This window comes from Oncorhynchus tshawytscha, linkage group LG26, assembly GCF_018296145.1.
Source record: "Oncorhynchus tshawytscha isolate Ot180627B linkage group LG26, Otsh_v2.0, whole genome shotgun sequence".
In the NCBI taxonomy this organism is placed as follows: Eukaryota; Metazoa; Chordata; class Actinopteri; order Salmoniformes; family Salmonidae; genus Oncorhynchus; species Oncorhynchus tshawytscha.
This window is the reverse complement of record NC_056454.1, coordinates 46,359,207-46,372,678: the sequence shown is the minus strand read 5'-3', so window position 1 is coordinate 46,372,678 and position 13,472 is coordinate 46,359,207. Positions and strand designations below refer to the sequence as shown.

Below are 13,472 nucleotides of genomic sequence, written 5' to 3'. Positions count from 1 at the left end.
AGTTTCTCCAACATGGTCAGGTGAAGGGAACCTCTGTCTCTTTGTTAGGTCATCATGCCTCTGTTTCACAGTTGTTGGACGAGGCAGAGCTGAGTCCAGCAGCAGCTACAACCAACTGGAGATGGAGTGAATACTTTATGCCCCACTGCTAGCAGAGGTGTACTTTGGAAGGAAGGGAAGTAGTGTGTTTTTTAATATTTTTTTTACAGCACATCTACAAATGGTCCAACAAAACAATGTATAGCTTTACCTGGACAACTTTGTTATTACATTGTTATAGATCACTTTTATGTGGGACTGTCAAATTGGAATAAGGTCCTTTGACATCGAGGTGATTCTTAGTGTCCACTTCCCTCTGATAACAGGCTGCTGATGCAGCCCCTCAGATCTGAAATCAGTTCTTTGGTGACCCTCCACACAAAGGCTCTGGAGGGGGAGAGGGGCTGTGCAGAGGACAGACGTGGTAAGAAACAGCTGGTGGCTTCCTAAGTAATACGTCAAACTGACCACTCTCACCGTTCAAACCCTCGCATCCCTGCTGGAGAAGGATAATGGCTTCCTCCAGAGCTCGTACAAGGTGAATTAGCCAGCTGTTGGCACATAGCACCAGTCAGAACTTGGTGCTTCATGTTTTGTGTTGTGAAAATGTACTGCAAATTAAGTTTGAATTATTGTGGTAATAAAAACATGTTTTTTTTTCTTCCCCTACTGCTCTAGGACAGTAGCTTTGAGGAGATGCTTAGAGAACAGCTAGAAAGAGGAGCGGGAGAGGGATCCCATGATGCATTGTAAGGTTATTCAACTATTAAACCATTGAGGTTATTCACAGTTGGGAAAGTACAGTTATTATACAGTTTCAGTGTTGACATTTAAAAAATAAAATAATGTTGTTTCTCAGCCCTGACAGCAAGTTGAACAAAAGTTATCAGGAAAAGGATAACCATAGAATGGCCTTTGCTATAGAAATGGAAGACCTCCCCTGCCAGGTTTGAGGAGATCCAGGTCAGAGGAGTGTTCTTGTTACCAATTGTTAACCTGATTTTGACGTATAGGTGGTTTGGACAATAGGATAGTTTACCTCTGAAGTTACTGAGTGTGTGGGGCTTTCTAGGTACTAGCTGGTGATCTGATAGAGGATGTAACTTTCAGTTTGTTGAGAACAGCTCTCCACCAGACACAACAGGAACTGGACATAGTTGTTACGATACGGGTATTCTATATATCCTCTTCATGCAGAGCAAGTGTCATTGGAGTCTCTGCTCAAACCTGGAGTTTCAGCCATCATTAGCAGGTTTGAGCAATCTTCTTCTTGTGACAGACCTGTCATATGTCTGACTTTGAGAAAAACGCACACCGGCTTGGGCCAAGACGCATGTCACGCAAGAAGCAAGAGAGCCGTAGTGCACCTCATGACCGCACAAATACATGTTTGAACGTCACTTTGTTTTATTCTTGATATGTCAAAGGATTTGTCTTAAATGTGTTGTATGACATGTTGTGCCCAGGAGTACACTGATGTGTTGTATGACATGTTGTGCCCAGGAGTACACTGATGTGTTGTATGACATGTTGTGCCCAGGAGTACATTGATGTGTTGTATGACATGACATGTTGTGCCCAGGAGTACACTGATGTGTTGTATGACATGTTGTGCCCAGGAGTACATTGATGTGTATGACATGTTGTGCCAAGGAGTACACTGATGTGTTGTATGACATGCCATGTTGTGCCAAGGAGTACACTGATGTGTTGTATGACATGTTGTGCCCAGGAGTACACTGATGTGTTGTATGACATGACATGTTGTGCCAAGGAGTACACTGATGTGTTGTATGACATGCCATGTTGTGCCAAGGAGTACACTGATGTGTTGTATGACATGTTGTGCCCAGGAGTACACTGATGTGTTGTATGACAGGACATGTTGTGCCAAGGAGTACACTGATGTGTTGTATGACATGCCATGTTGTGCCAAGGAGTACACTGATGTGTTGTATGACATGCCATGTTGTGCCAAGGAGTACACTGATGTGTTGTATGACATGTTGTGCCAAGGAGTACACTGATGTGTTGTATGACAGGACATGTTGTGCCCAGGAGTACACTGATGTGTTGTATGACATGACATGTTGTGCCAAGGAGTACATTGATGTGTTGTAACAGCAACCGCAACAAGCTTATCAACATTGAATGAAAATTGCCTTTATTGATTTAGGAAGTTGCATAATAAGTGCTCTTCAGTTATCTTGTTATTGCTTCTCCTTTACACCATTTAAAAATACAATTTAAAGATGCAATATGCAAAAATCACTCTGCCATTTCCTGGTTGCTAAAATTCTAATAGTTCGCCTAATTTCAGTGTGACAAAACAAGCAAGTATAGTGTAGAGCATCATTGTACCATTTCAACTGCTGTGAAATATATTTTCCATAACCAATAATATTGTATTTCCAGGTGTATGTAACTGGTGTACAAAACAGATGTAAACAAAAAAAATTAAAGTAGAGAAATAGTCCACATAGAACCGATCTACTGCTTCATAGACTTGCTTTCAATGAGAATGACAGATCTATGACTCAAATTTCATGTGACTTTGGCCAAAAGGTTTCACATTGAAGCATTAAAAACATTTCCTACAATTTTCTATTTACAGTTTTTTGGATATATTTCGACTTAATTTCATTTTTTATACAGTACCTGTCAAAAGTTTGGACACACCTACTCATGTGTGCAAAGCTGTCATCAAGGAAAAGGGTGGCTACTTTGAAGAATCTCAAATATATTTTGATTTGTTTAACACTTTTTTTGGTTACTACATGATTCCATATATGTTACTTTAACAGTTTTGATGTCTTCACTATTATTCTACAATGTAGAAAACAGTAAAAATAAAGAAAACCCTGGAATGACTTGATGTGTCCAAACTTTTGACTGGTAGTGTAAATAAAACAGAGCGAGGTATAAAAAATAAACTGTAAACCTGCACCTTCTACCTGAGTGATCCCAGAGGGTGTATATATTGTTGGTGAGTCTACACATACAGTGTCTGAATCCGTCCCTGATTTGGTGGGAAAGTATAAGGACCAGATTTAAACCCCTCTGCTCTAGTGCTCTCAAGCTAATATTTCTGGCTCATGTAGTCTAGGAGGTGTAGTCTGGGAGGTGTAGTCTGGGGCGAGGGTCTTTTGGGATGGGAAAGTATAAGGACCATATTTAAACCCCTATTCTCTAGTGCTCTCAAGCCAATATTTCTGGCTCATGTAGTCTGGGAGGAGGGTCTTTTGGGATGGGAAAGACCAGCCTCTTCCTGAGTGAGTATGCAGGCTGGGGCATCTGCTTCCTGGTACCATGGTTATCACTCTTACTGCTGACATCATTGTTTACCTTGGTCAGGATGGACAGCAAGTCATACCCACTGGACGGAGAAAGAACAATGAGAGGAAATTCAATCTGATAATGATTTACCAACCATACGCTGACATCTGCATGTCACAGTCCAGTGTTTACTGATGTTTTCAAAGAGGATTTCAGAATGACACAATATAAAGAAACCAAGCACATCTGAGCACTAACCTGGGAGCCATGTTGATGAGGTTCTGGCACTAACCTGGAAACCAAGTTGATGAGGTTCTGGAACTAACCTGGAAACCAAGTTGATGAGGTTCTGGAACTAACCTGGGAGCCATGTTGATGAGGTTCTGGCACTAACCTGGAAACCAAGTTGATGAGGTTCTGGAACTAACCTGGAAACCAAGTTGATGAGGTTCTGGAACTAACCTGGGAGCCATGTTGATGAGGTTCTGGCACTAACCTGGAAACCAAGTTGATGAGGTTCTGGAACTAACCTGGGAACCATGTTGATGAGGTTCTGGAACCAACCTGGGAACCAAGTTGATGAGGTTCTGGAACTAACCTGGGAACCATGTTGATGAGGTTCTGGAACTAACCTGGAAACCATGTTGATGAGGTTCTGGCACTAACCTGGGAACCATGTTGATGAGCTTCTGGCACTAACCTGGGAACCATGTTGATGAGGTTCTGGCACAATGACTGGATGAACCAAGTGCCCTTACTTATGTCTCTGAAAGAGGCAAAGTGAGGGACAGTGGCCATGCCCAGAAGGAAGTCGGCATCAGAGGGAATGGAGTCTCTGGGTACCACTGCATCAGTGCAGATAGAGCTGGTGATAGTAGAGCCATCAGCACCTGGGCAATCGGACTGAAGGAACACTGGCTGTTGTTCCTTGATGCCCTGACAGGCCTGGATAAAGAACAGCTTGGGCTTTCCCCTCAGTGAGCTGCACTCCAGTCCAGAGAAGGGCTCTGTGAGCTCCCTGACTCTGACCTTCAGCCCGTCCACCCCATAAACACCTCCCTCCAGCCCGTGGCTCAGAACGCAGCACACCAGGCAGTCCATCTGGCTGTGGTCACGGCTGCGGAGCTCCTCAACTCGAGACAGTAACTGCTCCCGGCTGCAGTCTGGCTCAATCTCCGTCTCAAAGCCCAGCCACTCAAACACACTCACCAAACTGCCTGAGACACAAACACATGGAGGTACATGGGGATTGTGATTTAGGCCTGGTCCTACAAAACCAAACGACTTAAAAGTATTTCACTATTTGAAGAATAACATGTACAGTTGAAGTCGGACGGTTTACATACACCTTAGCCAATTTACATTTAAACTCTCACAATTCCTGACATTTAATCCTAGTAAAAATTCCCTGTTTTAGGTCAGTTAGGATCACTTTATTTTAAGAATGTTAAATGTCAGAATAATAGTAGAGAGAATGATTTATTTCAGCTTTTATTTATTTCATCACATTTCCAGTGAGTCAGAAGTTTACATATACTCAATAAGTATTTGGTAGCATTGCCTTTAAATTGTTTAACTTGGGTCAAACGTTTTGGGTAGCCTTCCACAAGCTTCCCACAATAAGTTGGGTGAATTTTGGCCCCTTCCTCCTGACAGAGCTGGTGTAACTGAGTTAGGTTGGTAGGCCTCCTTGCTCACACACGTTTTTTCAGTTCTGCCCACACATTTTCGATGGGATTGAGGTCAGGGCTTTGTGATAGCCACTCCAATACCTTGCCTTCGTTGTCCTTAAGCCATTTTGCCACAACTTTGGAAGTATGCTCAGGGTCATTGTCCATTTGGAAGACCCATTTGCGACCAAGCTTTAACTTCCTGAATGATGTCTTGAGATGTTGCTTCAATATATCCACATAATTTCCCTGCCTCATAATGACATCTATTTTGTGAAGTGCAACAGTCCCTCCTGCAACAAAGCACCCCCACAACATGATGCTGCCACTCCCATGCTTCACGGTTGGGATGGTGTTCTTCAGCTTGCAAGCCTCCCCCTTTTTCCTCCAAACATAATGATGGTCATTATGGCCAAAGAGTTATATTTTTTGTTTCATCAGACCAGAGGACATTTCTCCAAAAAGTACAATCTTTGTCCCCATCTGCAGTTGGAAACCGTAGTCTGGCTTTTTTATGGTGGTTTTGGAGCAGTGGCTTCTTCCTTGCTAAGTGGCCTTTCAGGTTATGTCGATATCGGACTCGTTTTACTGTGGATATAGATACTTTTGTACCTGTTTCCTGCAGCATCTTCACAATGTCCTTTGTTGTTGTTCTGGGGTTGATTTGCACTTTTCGTACCAAAGTACGTTCATCTCTAGGAGACAGAACGCGTCTCCTTCCTGAGAGGTATGACGGATGCGTGGTCCCATGGTGTATATACTTGCGTACTATTGTTTGTACAGATGAACATGGTACCTTCAGGCATTTGGAAATTGCTCTTAAGAATGAACCAGACTTGTGGAGGTCTTCAATTGGTCATGGCTGATTTCTTTTGATTTTCCCATGATGTCAAACAAAGAGGCACTGAGTTTGAAGTTAGGCCTTGAAATACATCCACAGGTATACCTCCAATTGACTCAAATGATGTCAATTAGCCTATCAGAAGCTTCTAAAGCCATGATGTCACTTTCTGGAATTTTCCAAGCTGTTTAAAGGCACAGTCAACTTAGTGTATGTAAACTTCTGACCCACTGGAATTGTGATACAGTGAAATATAAGTGAAATAATCTGTCCGTAAACAATTGTTGGAAAAATTACTTGTGTTATGCACAAAGTGGATGTCCTAACCAACTTGCCAAATCTATCATTTGTTAACAAGATATTTGTGGAGTGGTTGAAAAACGAGTTTTAATAAACCTAAGCGTTCCGACTTCAACTGTAACAAATATCTACTATAATATATCTACAAATGTCTTACTTTCATCAACCTGTGTTCCCTCTCTATTGTTTAGGGGTTTTGGAGAATTTCTGAAGTTGTAGTTGTTAATTATCAGACAGTAACCTCTCTTTCTTCCTGTCATAGCATATTCTCCCACTTCCTACAGAAAGAAAACATGCATAAATAATTAATAAATCCAGTTAAGGACAGCATCATCCAAAATCCCCAAAACTGCTACTGTACTTCAAATAATCTATACAATACCCAGTCAGTTTTCAGTAAAAGCATGGACTGAAAAGACTTTGTCAATGCTCATTTAAAAAAAGGTTAGTATCATGAGAGACCTCTTTTGTGGTGTTTCCTCTCTGACGATTTGCAGGGTCAAAGTTCTTATTGTGTCCACGTGAGGGTATGGATGAAACATGGTGATTCCCTATGGGAGAGAAGACATGGATCAGGTAAGAATGAATCAATGATATGGCTAACATTTAACAGTGATGCCGATGAACCAACAGATTGAGTAGAGGAGAGGGGACAGTCTACAGGCCCCTTTTGTATGCTGAACAAAAATATGAAACGCAAAAATGCAACAATTTAAACGATTTTACTGAGTTACAGTTCAGTTCAGAAATACATTTATTAGGCCCTAAACTATGGATTTCACATGATTGGGCAGGGGCACAGCCAGGAGCCAGACCCACCCAATCAGAATGTGTTATCCCCCACAAAAGGGCTTCATTAAAGGCAGAAATACTCCTCCGTTTCATCAGCTGTACGGCTGGCTGGTCTCAGATGCTCCCGCAGGTGAAGAAGCCAGATGTGGAGGTTCTGGGCTGATGTGGTCTGCAATTGTGAGGCTGGTTGAACGTACTGCCAAATTCTCTAAGATTGCATTAGAGGTGGCTTATGGTAGAGAAATGAACATTGAAATTCCCTGGCAACATCTCTGGTGGACATTCCTGCAGTCAGCATGCCAATTGCACGCTCCCTAAATACTTGAGACATCTGTGGCATTGTGTTGTGTGACAAAACTTCACATTTTTAGAGTGGCCTTTTATTGTCCCCAGCACAAGGTGCACCTGTACTTGCTGTTTAATCAGTTTATTGATATGCTGGACCTGTCAGGTGGATGGATTATTTTGGCAAAGGCTCACTAACAGGGATGTCAACAACTTTCTGCACAAAATTTGAGAGAAAAAAAGCTTTTTGTGTCTTTGGAAAATTTCTGGGATCTTTTATTTTAGCTCATGAAACCAACACTTTACATGTTGCGTTTATATATATTTTTTTCAGTATAGATTGGCATTCTAAATTATATGAACTGACCTTGGCTGAGAGCAGCTTCGTTGTCCCCACTGGTACTTAGGAGACCCAGCCTATGTGAAAGTACTGCATCCGCTGTATCTGAGACCCTCCGAACATCTGGTGTGTGAGCAGACCAAGATGACACAACAAAGGTTTTGTGAGTTCTGCACTGTACTCCAATACAGAGAAAATGTGCTGAGCCACACCTTGTTCAGTGTGGGACTCACCCAGAGAGGTGTCAGCTGGATTCAGAGTGGACACCTGTGGAAGGAAGTAGAGGGAATAATTAGTGACTACACAGACATGAGGGATGGCCGTAGCCTCTGATGTAAAGACACGTGGTGTGTCCGGTAGGTCCAATGCAGCATAAATAAGTGTGTCTCAAAACCTGAACTGAACATTAGACACCAACCTCAGCTGAAGGCTGTGAACCTGAACATTAGTCACTGACCTCAGTTGAAGGCTGTGAACCTGAACATTAGACACTGACCTCAGTTGAAGGCTGTGAAGCTGAAGAGAAGTACGAAGAGGGAAAGAACATTGTGTCAGAATGTCCACGTTGTTCGACTAAGACACACAACAGGAAAATAAATGGACGCATGTTTTAGCAAATTAAATAAAAGGTTAAATGAAAAATAAATAAAAGGTTTGATAACATATTGAAGAAGATTTGACATCTACTGTAGTCATAGTTCCTACCTGATAGTCCACATGACACAGGTCTCATTGGAAGCATGGAGACAGCCTGATGGAAAAGAATAGTCATGACTTTCTGTGATGATAACCCAGACGGAAACTGAGAAATGTCCATAAGGACTGGTGGATATCAAGATAATGAAAGAAATAATTCTCTGTTACCTGGTTTTCTGGAAGACATGCAGAAGAAGACCTTGGTCTTAACAATCCCACCCCTGTTTTTTGGGTTACTGGCCCTGTTTGAATATAGCATTGCATAACACATCTGAGTCATACTACTGTGCTAAATCATTGACAGGCATATACAGGCAATGAATAGGTTTGTTCAGCCAGTCAGTAATTTACTAGGGAAATGAATCTGTTAGTCACCCACAGAAACTGAAAGTGAAACACTTGCCCTGCTTTGTTTTAAACTGGTTGATTCTTGTTTTCAACATGGGGCAGACACTTCCAAACATACTTTCAACAATGTTTAGTTTTATGACGCTCAAAATATCAATTTTCTCCATTTCCAGGAATACTTGCAAGGTAGTCTGAAAGAATAGAGCAAAATGTGTAATGTCAGTTGGTCCTTCAAGATGAAGCATTCTTTCTACTCATATTTCACTAAATAATACAAGTTACTACCCTATTCTGGACAACACGTGTTGAATTTCAGACTGTTCTGACGTACTCACCACGTTGCCCTCCAGTTTCCTACGAGGGAGTATGTTAACCAATAGGAACTTAATCTCTCTCAACTCGTCTTCAGTGGTGTTCTCTGATAGGTCATACAGCAGTTTTCTGCAGATGGTGGATTACAATGACTCATACACTTTTCAGAAAACATCCTATTACACTACAGTATTCTGTATGTGAGGAAACAGTAACACAACAACATGAGTGTTTACATTTGTGTTATAAACTTCTACTTATCGCTATTCATTTGTGGGTAAAGCTGTTGTATGCAATTCAGATGTGGTAAATGAGGCCAATACAGTGGTGTAAAGTACTTAAGTAAAAAATACTTTAAAGTACTACTTATGTCGTTTTGGGGGGGGTGTATCTGTACTTTACTATTTATATTTTTTGCCAACTTTTACTTTTACTTCATTTACATTCCTAAAAAAAAAAAATGTACTTTTTACTCCATACATTTTCCCTGACACCCAAAAGTGCTCGTTACAATTTGAATGTTTAGCAGGACAGGAAAATGGTCCAATTCGCGTACTTAGCAAGAGAACGTCCCTGGTCATCCTTACTGCCTCTGATCGGGCAAACTCACTAAACACAAATGCTTCGTTTTCAAATGATGTTTGAGTGTCCCCCTGGCTGTCAAAAATAAATACAAAATAAGGAAACGATGCCGTCTGGTTTGCTTAATATAAGGAATTTGATGTACAGCATTTACTTTTACTCAAGTATGACAATTTAGTACTTTTTCTACCACTGTACTTCAGTACATTTAAAACCAGATACTTTTAGACTTTTACTCAAGTAGTATTTTACTGAATTACTTTCACTTTTCACTTATTTAAGGTATCTTTACTTTTATTCAAGTGTGACAATTAAGTACTTTTTCTACCTCTGGCCTGTATATTCACCTATAAGGAGAGATGAGGCTACTGGTTGTTGGAAGCTGGTTGTTGAGGCCAAGCTCTCGCATCAAACTGTGGCGCTGGATGGTACATAATAAATCGGCAAGCAAGTAAGGCTGATCGGGGGTTAACAGTTCTTGGTCCATCAGAAGAGAGAAGAGTTGACTTGCTGTGGGCACTGAGCTACAGTCTTTCTCAAGCAGATCTTTGCAAAGAAATGCAAGTGCTTGTACTTCTTCTCTGTTCAGGGCTTGTTCCACCTGCAACAGCAGCCTTTGGAAATCCATCTCCTGTCGCAAAACCAATAGAATGAAAACAAACATGATCACTATGTTTGATATTTATACTATAAATCCATATTGTTAATTTACAATCTCAGCACATGGTAATAATATGTTGTCAGTTGAAAATATCTTTCAAGTGTGTAGTAAATATAGGCCTATGGATAGACCTCTTGAATAGTCTAGCAACTTTCAACCAGGGGCTGGAGACCCAAACCAGGGTGCTGGGGACCCCTAGATGCCTCACTTTCAACCAGGGGCTGGAGACCCAAACCAGGGTGCTGGGGACCCCTAGGTACCTCACTTTCAACCAGGGGGCTGGGTATGGGGGCAAAAATCACCTCACTCTATAGAAGAGCAGGTGCTTAAGACATTTTGTCAAAGATTAGGCTCACATAATTAAATATAATTGTTATATATATATATATATTTAAATATCCATATGTCTAATTGTTAGGCTAAACTATGTATGAGAATCCATGACAAGTATAAATTAATTCACCCATGGCTGTCCAATAAAATGTGTTCACTGTACAGATAGACTATATAGTGTAGAATACCATGTTTACTGTTAATTCGAACAAAGGTTCCACCCCCTCCCCCCAAAAAATAAGGAAAAGTGGCCTACCATTAGGTAACCTGTGCGCTCGATGTTTTAAATGTGCGTCAGATATCTCACATCCACATAGGCCTGCGTATACGTTTAGAGGGGTAACAAAGTAGGCTACAGGAATATCAATGTTTTTCAACGATCCGGTATTCTTCACGATGACAACCACAAGTCATTTTAGTTGATCAACAACTTGAAGTCCTTCGGAAGGTCAGGTACTGTAGGCTACAAAGTGGCCAGAACACAAGTACAGTACTCTCGCTTTCCTTACGCACATTTCCAAATAGAAAGGTACATTTCTTGAAAAAAATGTGTGCGCTTGCTCTCTTGGCTGTTTCAAACTCATCAAAGACACACCCTTGTCCACTTACCCTCCGCCTTAATGCTTTGGGGGAATCCCAGCGGCAATATTTTGCCGTCGGTCCAAATGATTAGCTAAACAAGGGAAGTGTGCAACGTAAGCCCCTCAGCACTAGTTTTTAATGGCGTTTGCGAGTGTACAATTATGTTCATTTCGGGACCTGAAACGCAGCCAAAAACTTTAAAACCTCAAAGTCAACATACAAGTGTAAGTAAAGACGAATGTAAATAAGTTACAAATTGTGCTACTAATGCACAAACACGTATCGTAAAAGTCATTTGTTTTTGTTTGGTCAGTTTTTGGAAATTGTAGAAATAAAACATTTTCCTTCCAGCTAGGCAGGCTAACATTAGTTAGCTAATTAATTTGCTAGCTATCATACAGCAGACGTATATTAATAATTATATATTTAATGTAAGTAGACATGCAATCATAATTGAATAGTAGCGCATATAAAGCACCCACAAGCTACCGGTGGCTGAAAACACTAGTGATCGGCTCGTATATCAGAAGAACGGAATCTGTTTTTACAAGTATTTAAAACATTAAGATATGAATAATCAAAATATTTAAATTAATAGAATTAACTAATTCAAAGAACGAAAAAAAAAATGTATAGGCCTAAATGTTCAAGCGCAAACACCTTAGTTCTGACTGTCTGCTCAGACTAACAGTCTCACCTGCTGTTCCTGTCAATCAGACACAACAGTGTCAACCAATGAACCAAAGATGCGTGAGGGATGGCCGAGCCAACACACTCACAGTCACACACTTAGCAGCCGAGGAGAGAGAGGAAAGATAGTCGGAAGCACAGTAGCATTTGGATGCATTTTAATAATGTAGACAATGTTAGAGCACAGTGTAGAATTTCCCAAAATAAAATCTCATAAAAAGCAGATTCTATGCACAACCTACACCGGCATATGCGAATTGTGCACCCAACTGTGAAGCTAGCTGTAGCGGAGCTTCGAGAAACTAGCGGGCCTGCTAGTGATAGTGGTGGAGAGATGTATCCAAAGAGTCCATAAAGCTACTGCAGTTTGCCTTCCCACTGACTGCTGGACATCAAGGGTAACCACTTCTTACACGTCGGTTACATGTCACTTCATTGAAGATTTTTCGATGTCTAGCTGTCTTCTGGACTGCTTTGAGTTCAGCGTCAGACACACCTCAGAGAACTTGGCAGAGGAACTGATGAGAGTGGCCAGAGAATGGCAAGTAGATGGAAAAGGGGTCTGTCGTGTTAGCAACAATGCAGCTAACATAACCAAAGCCATGAACACTTTTTAAATTGACCAGTCATCCATGTCTTGCCCACACAATCAACCTGATTGTAAGAGATGCTCTGAGGGTGATGAAGCCCACTGTGGACAAAGTGAAAGCAGCTGTGGAATACTTCCACACAAACACAGTAGATGCTGAAAGACTAAAGTCTACACAACGACAGATGGGGTAGCTGCCTGAGCTGAGGCCTGAACAAGACTGCACTACAAGGTGGAATTCAACATTTTATATGTTGAAGCGGTTTCTTGAGTCAAAGGATGCCGTCATCTCTACCCTGGCCATTGTCAATGCACCTGTTGATGCTCTGACCCAAGAGGAATGGAAGGTGGTGGAGGAGGTGTGCAGAGTCCTGGAACCATTTGAGCAGGTCAAGGTGGAGATCAGCAGAGAGAAGTACAGTAAGCAGTTATTACTACATCATTATTTAATCCAGTATTATATATGTATATGAGCAGTAGATGAGAATGTAGTATCAGTAGACAAAACATGAACCTGAACTAATAAGTTGCTGTTCTCTCTTTTCAGCTATGTGACCGCCTCAAAAATGATACTCCAGTGTATGGGTCTGCAGCGAATCACAGCCAGCCGCCAGAGAGAAGCAAATGTAACTACAGGACATGTGACAGAGTTGATGGATACCCTATGTTCATCAATGGACAGAAAGTTCCACAGAATGGAATATAATCACGTGCTATCAGAAACCGATGCACTTGACCCCAGGTTTAAGAAGTTAGCCTTCAGTGATGCCAGAGCGATTGATGAGGCTCTTCAAAGAATAACCTCAGCAGCAGGGAGGGACAGCCCCAGCAGTCAGCTGGCTCAGGCACCAGGGCAACAGGAAGAAGAGGGATCAGATGGAGCAGAAGCACCAGCAGTAGTGCCACAAACGTCTTCTGTTTGGATGCTGTTTGACAAGAGAGCAACTGGGGATGCAGCAGGAAGGAATCCCTCAGCAGACGCCATAATGGCGGTCCGATCCTATTTGGAGAGACCCTCCTCCAAAGATCTGCAGCTCCTCTGAGCTGGTGGAAGAACAAGGCCTCTGTCTACCCACGGCTTACTAATGTCATGACAGGGAGACTGCATAGTGGCCACATCCGTTTCCTCTGAGAGG

At 41.7% G+C, this 13,472-nt stretch overlaps 1 protein-coding gene across 5 annotated transcripts; it reads right to left on the bottom strand.

The window, feature by feature from the left end:
- Window positions 1-2,847: 2,847 nt before the first annotated feature.
- On the bottom strand, window positions 2,848-11,341 carry casp10 (caspase 10, apoptosis-related cysteine peptidase). Of its 5 annotated transcripts, none has more exons than XM_024389790.2 (13): window positions 11,085-11,341; window positions 9,829-10,112; window positions 8,923-9,028; window positions 8,643-8,778; window positions 8,408-8,481; window positions 8,249-8,294; window positions 8,040-8,116; window positions 7,777-7,810; window positions 7,571-7,666; window positions 6,589-6,677; window positions 6,284-6,404; window positions 4,016-4,532; window positions 2,848-3,415 (listed from the first exon to the last, which is right to left on the bottom strand). In XM_024389790.2, exons 2-13 carry the CDS (start codon window positions 10,107-10,109, stop codon window positions 3,238-3,240), a joined length of 1,755 nt encoding a protein of 584 aa, XP_024245558.1. In that variant the 5' UTR covers window positions 10,110-10,112; window positions 11,085-11,341; the 3' UTR covers window positions 2,848-3,237. The 5 variants fall into 5 exon arrangements, 3 of the variants coding, with proteins under 3 accessions (XP_024245558.1, XP_024245557.1, XP_024245559.1); XM_024389789.2 differs by lacking the exon at window positions 11,085-11,341 and adding an exon at window positions 10,732-11,078; XM_024389791.2 differs by lacking the exon at window positions 11,085-11,341 and adding an exon at window positions 10,732-11,078 and having other exon boundaries at window positions 8,040-8,059.
- Between the last annotated feature and the right edge of the window lie 2,131 nt (window positions 11,342-13,472).

Bases quoted from the DNA above. Each gene is read 5' to 3' on its own strand.
- casp10 (XM_024389789.2), bottom strand. The intron at 8,779-8,922 runs GTGAGTACGTCA...CTATTCTTTCAG, and splicing joins GGAAACTGGAGGGCAACGTG to ACTACCTTGCAAGTATTCCT. The intron at 8,117-8,248 runs GTAGGAACTATG...TGTGTGTCTTAG, and splicing joins TGTGTCATGTGGACTATCAG to TCGAACAACGTGGACATTCT.